The sequence below is a fragment of the Sinocyclocheilus grahami genome, unplaced genomic scaffold (genome assembly GCF_001515645.1).
Source record: "Sinocyclocheilus grahami isolate Dianchi unplaced genomic scaffold, SAMN03320097.WGS_v1.1 scaffold263.1, whole genome shotgun sequence".
NCBI lineage: Eukaryota > Metazoa > Chordata > Actinopteri > Cypriniformes > Cyprinidae > Sinocyclocheilus > Sinocyclocheilus grahami.
The window spans coordinates 1,016,119-1,020,095 of record NW_015505442.1 but is presented as its reverse complement, the minus strand read 5'-3'; the positions used below and the strand labels follow the sequence as shown (position 1 = coordinate 1,020,095).

The window sequence follows — 3,977 nt, the reverse complement described above, 5'->3', positions numbered from 1 at the left end:
AATTTGTGCAACGCATTTTATGGACGACAGTTTTTTGAACCTAGAAGAGTACAAGGCTGGCTGTGCACAAAGGCTATTTCTAAAAAAAAAAAGGGTCAATTCCGACTTTGCTATGACAATCTGGCGCTTCTGAATCAGCGACTGTAAGTATGTTTTAATATTAGTTTAAGTATTTGCTATTGACTGTTCAAATGCGGAGTTTTGCGCAGCGCAGAGTAACGCGTCGTGTGTGTGTGTGTGTGAGGGGAACAGGGTCACATCACAGGAGAGTGAACTGCCTGTCAGAAATCACAGCACGTCAGCTGTCTTAACCGCGGCTTGTGTACTGCATCATCACTGTGTCTGTCACGCGACTGGCCAAGCTGGCCAATCAGAGCAGACTGCGCTTGTCAAAGGAGGGGGCTTTGTTGAAAATTACGTGTTTGAGAGAGGCGGGGCATAGAGGACCTACAATAATGTACAGTATTTGAAAAATTATTTGTTTTTTGAACATTAAAGCATGTCAACATATTCTGTTACACCAAATACACAAAATAATGATCTTTAAAATAGCATCATATGACCCCTTTAAGTTTACTCAAATGATTGACACTAATACAAATCAGACATGTTAGCTCAGTTTCAAAACCTAGCGAGTTGCCTACCTAGACACCATGTAAGATACTTTGTTTCAGCCTCATTTTAAAGGGATAGTTCACCCAAAAATTAAAATTCTGTCGTTTACTCACCCTTGCGTTGTTCCAAACCTGAATGAGTTTCTTTTTTCTGTTCAACACAAAAGAAGATATTTTGAAGAATGTTATTAACCAAACAGCTGCTGGTAGCCATTGACTTCTATAGTAAGAAAAAAAGTGGAAGTAAATGGGGACCAGCAACTGTTTGATTACTCACATTCTTTGAAATATTTTATTTTTTGTTCAGCAGAAGAAACAAACTTCTATAGGTTTAGAACAACATGAGGGTGAGTAAATTATGACAGAATTTTCATTTTGGGGTGAACTATCCCTTTAAGACAACACTGCATGTGTGCTTCACAGGTTTCATTTAATTTAGAATGATACTTAAAGGGTTAGTTCACCCAAAAATGAAAATTCTGTCATTAATTACTCACCCTCGTGTTGTTCCAAACCCGTAAGACCTTTGTTCATCTTCGGAACACAATTTAAAATATTTTTAATGAAATCTGAGGGCTCTCTGACTCTACCATAGACAGCAAGATAACTACCATGTTCAAGGTCCAGAAAAGTACCAAGATGATCGACAAAGTAGTCCGTGTGACATCAGTGGTTCAACTGTAAAATTACGAAGCTACGAGAATACTTTTATACGTGTGGCGGCGCTGACCCAGATCCGGCATAATGACGTCATCACGCCGGATATGGGTCAGCGCCGGCGCCGCCACACGCTCGCGTCATGATACTGTCGTGAACGCGCATCCACAAGTGACACAGTAGAGACGAAAATGTGGAATTAAGTCATTATTTTTGTTTTCTTTGCACAAAAAAGTATTCACGTAGCTTCGTAACTTTACAGTTGAACCACTGATGTCACACGGACTACTTTGTCGATCATCTTGGTACTTTTCTGGACCTTGAACATGGTAGTTATCTTGCTGTCTATGGTAGAGTCAGAGAGCCCTCAGATTTCATCAAAAATATCTTAAATTGTGTTCCGAAGATGAACGAAGGTCTTACGGGTTTGGAACGACACGAGGGTGAGTAATTAATGACAGAATTTTCATTTTTGGGTGAACTAACCCTTTAAGTAGACGGCAGACAGAGAGGCAGCCCACTAGAGTTTGAATTAGAGCTACTGTGTGAATTCAAAGGCAGTGTTGTCGTGAAACATCACAAGTTAGGATTTAATCTGACTGAAAACACAGCAAGGAGACACTAGGATTTCCCCCTTGGGGAAAGTATTCTATGCTAGGCATTAGCGACTATACATTTAAAAATGTAACTCAAAGAAGGCGGCTTGGATCATTGAACAATCCAGTCTAAAGTTAAATTTACATCAACTGTGGACTCCTTCGAACATTTTCCGTACCTTTTTACATTCTTGCATCCTTTTAAGCCTCAGACTCTGATTGGTCAGTGGTCACACTGCCGTTCTGCTCTCCTACAACCGATTGGTCCTGGGTATTTGTAACTCCGCCCACAGTAAATGTTGGCCCGTCTCCCTCCCTGACAGATTCTGAATCAGTGGACTTCCCCGTTTGCTCAGTCATATTAGGCCCCTCCCATTTCTCTTCATCAAGCCGACTGGAGATCGACCAATAGAGATGAGCATCCAAACGGGCGGCAGCCAATGCCAGGTCTCTCGCAGAACAGGAGGGCGTGTTCACCTTTGAAGGATCATGAACAACGTTAGTAAGTGTATTTAAATCATTTATCTAAATCTTCATTCTGTGAATGATAGATAAAAGACATAAATCCTGCTCAATTTGATTGCATCTGTCCATTTACATACATTGAAATATTTTGTAATTTACACACGCATGCATATATTTAAAAAATAAATATTAATTAAAAAAGTTAAAAAACAAATTTAAAATATTTTGATATATAAATATTAACTAATTATCACAATATTATTTCTTTAAAAAACTTAAAATGGTTTAATGTAGCTTTACATAAAAATATCTATATATAAATATTAATAAAAAAAATTATATGAATTAAAATGGTTTATTAATTAAATACAATTAAATATGAACTAATCTAAAAATATTTTATAAATATTAACTAATTATCACAATATTATTTATTTATTTATTTATTTATTTTTTAACTTGTAGTTTTGTTGTAGTTTTATACAAAAATACTCTTTGGCTGAAGGATAGAAGGTGAGAATGTGATTGAGTAAGTAGTTTGATTGCTTCCAGTGACGTGCATTTATGACTAATCCAAAACTACATCAACACCTAATGCAGGATTTTTGATTGATTATGCACATAAAATCCCATATGTAAAGAAGAGACATTTCTGATTTTGCGCTATAATAAAATGCTGGTCAGCCTTGCACAGACAGATGATTATTACAGAGCCTTTGATATCAACATACAGTATATTAGTTAACTGAAAACTTTGTAAGGGATTTAAGAAAAAAACTATATAAGAGATGATGCACACTGCAAAATAAAACCCAGATATGGTGATACAGCTACTTAACAAACAAATAAATACATGCAAATGAAACATTGATTTAGCCCAGGGTATGGTCAAGGATGAATTATACACTTTAGCGTCATTACACTCTTAAAAACAGATTTAGCCATATATTTTTGGTTCCCCAAAGAACATTTCAGTGAACAGTTCTTAAAACAACAGTTTTTTTAGTGCAAAGAACATTTTTTATAACCTAAATAACCTTTTCCACTATTAAAGGGGTCATATGATGCGATTTCAATTTTTCCTTTCTCTTTGGAGTGTTACAAGCTCTTGGTGCATAAAGAAGATCTGTAAAGTTGCAAAGACTAAAGTCTAAAATCCAAAGAGATATTCTTTATAAAAGTTAAGAGTCAGCCACACCTACCTAAAACAGCTCGTTCTAACAAGCCCCCACATGTATACGTCACTGTGTGGGAAGATTTGCATAACGCCGCCCAAATGTTCACACAAAGAAAGAAGGCGTAACTTTTATTCTCGCTGTAGTATTGTTGTTGTAGTATTGCACACCATGTCATGAAGGCGCCGTGTGCTTCTTTGTGAAAGCGAAACTACTTTGTTTGGCCTTCCAAAAGAGGACGATATCTGCTTCGTCATGCCTGGAGCTGATCCGTGCTGGTTGCTGAGGAAATACAACAACTTTGCGCTGTGGACCACCGGATCGGCTTTCACCGTGGACGAAGCGGAGTCCAGCCCGGGGTCGTCACATGTGGTTGCCGCAAGCCTCCTTCGTCGAATCTGCAGGCCACGCCGTTCTTAAGCCCGCCGCCTCTGCTCACTCTAGCCCCCGGCCTGTTCCTCACTTTAGCC

The 3,977-nt window shown here is 38.1% G+C and overlaps 1 protein-coding gene across 1 annotated transcript in view; it reads right to left on the bottom strand.

The window, feature by feature from the left end:
- Positions 1–1,733: 1,733 nt before the first annotated feature.
- The window catches only part of LOC107599257 (G protein-activated inward rectifier potassium channel 3-like), a 10,306-nt gene continuing 8,062 nt past the window's right edge, over positions 1,734–3,977 (bottom strand). The window contains exon 7 of the mRNA XM_016290800.1: positions 1,734–2,344. Within this exon, the coding sequence (XP_016146286.1) occupies positions 2,069–2,344 (276 nt within the window). The 3' untranslated portion in view covers positions 1,734–2,068. The remainder of the gene's footprint in view (positions 2,345–3,977) is intronic.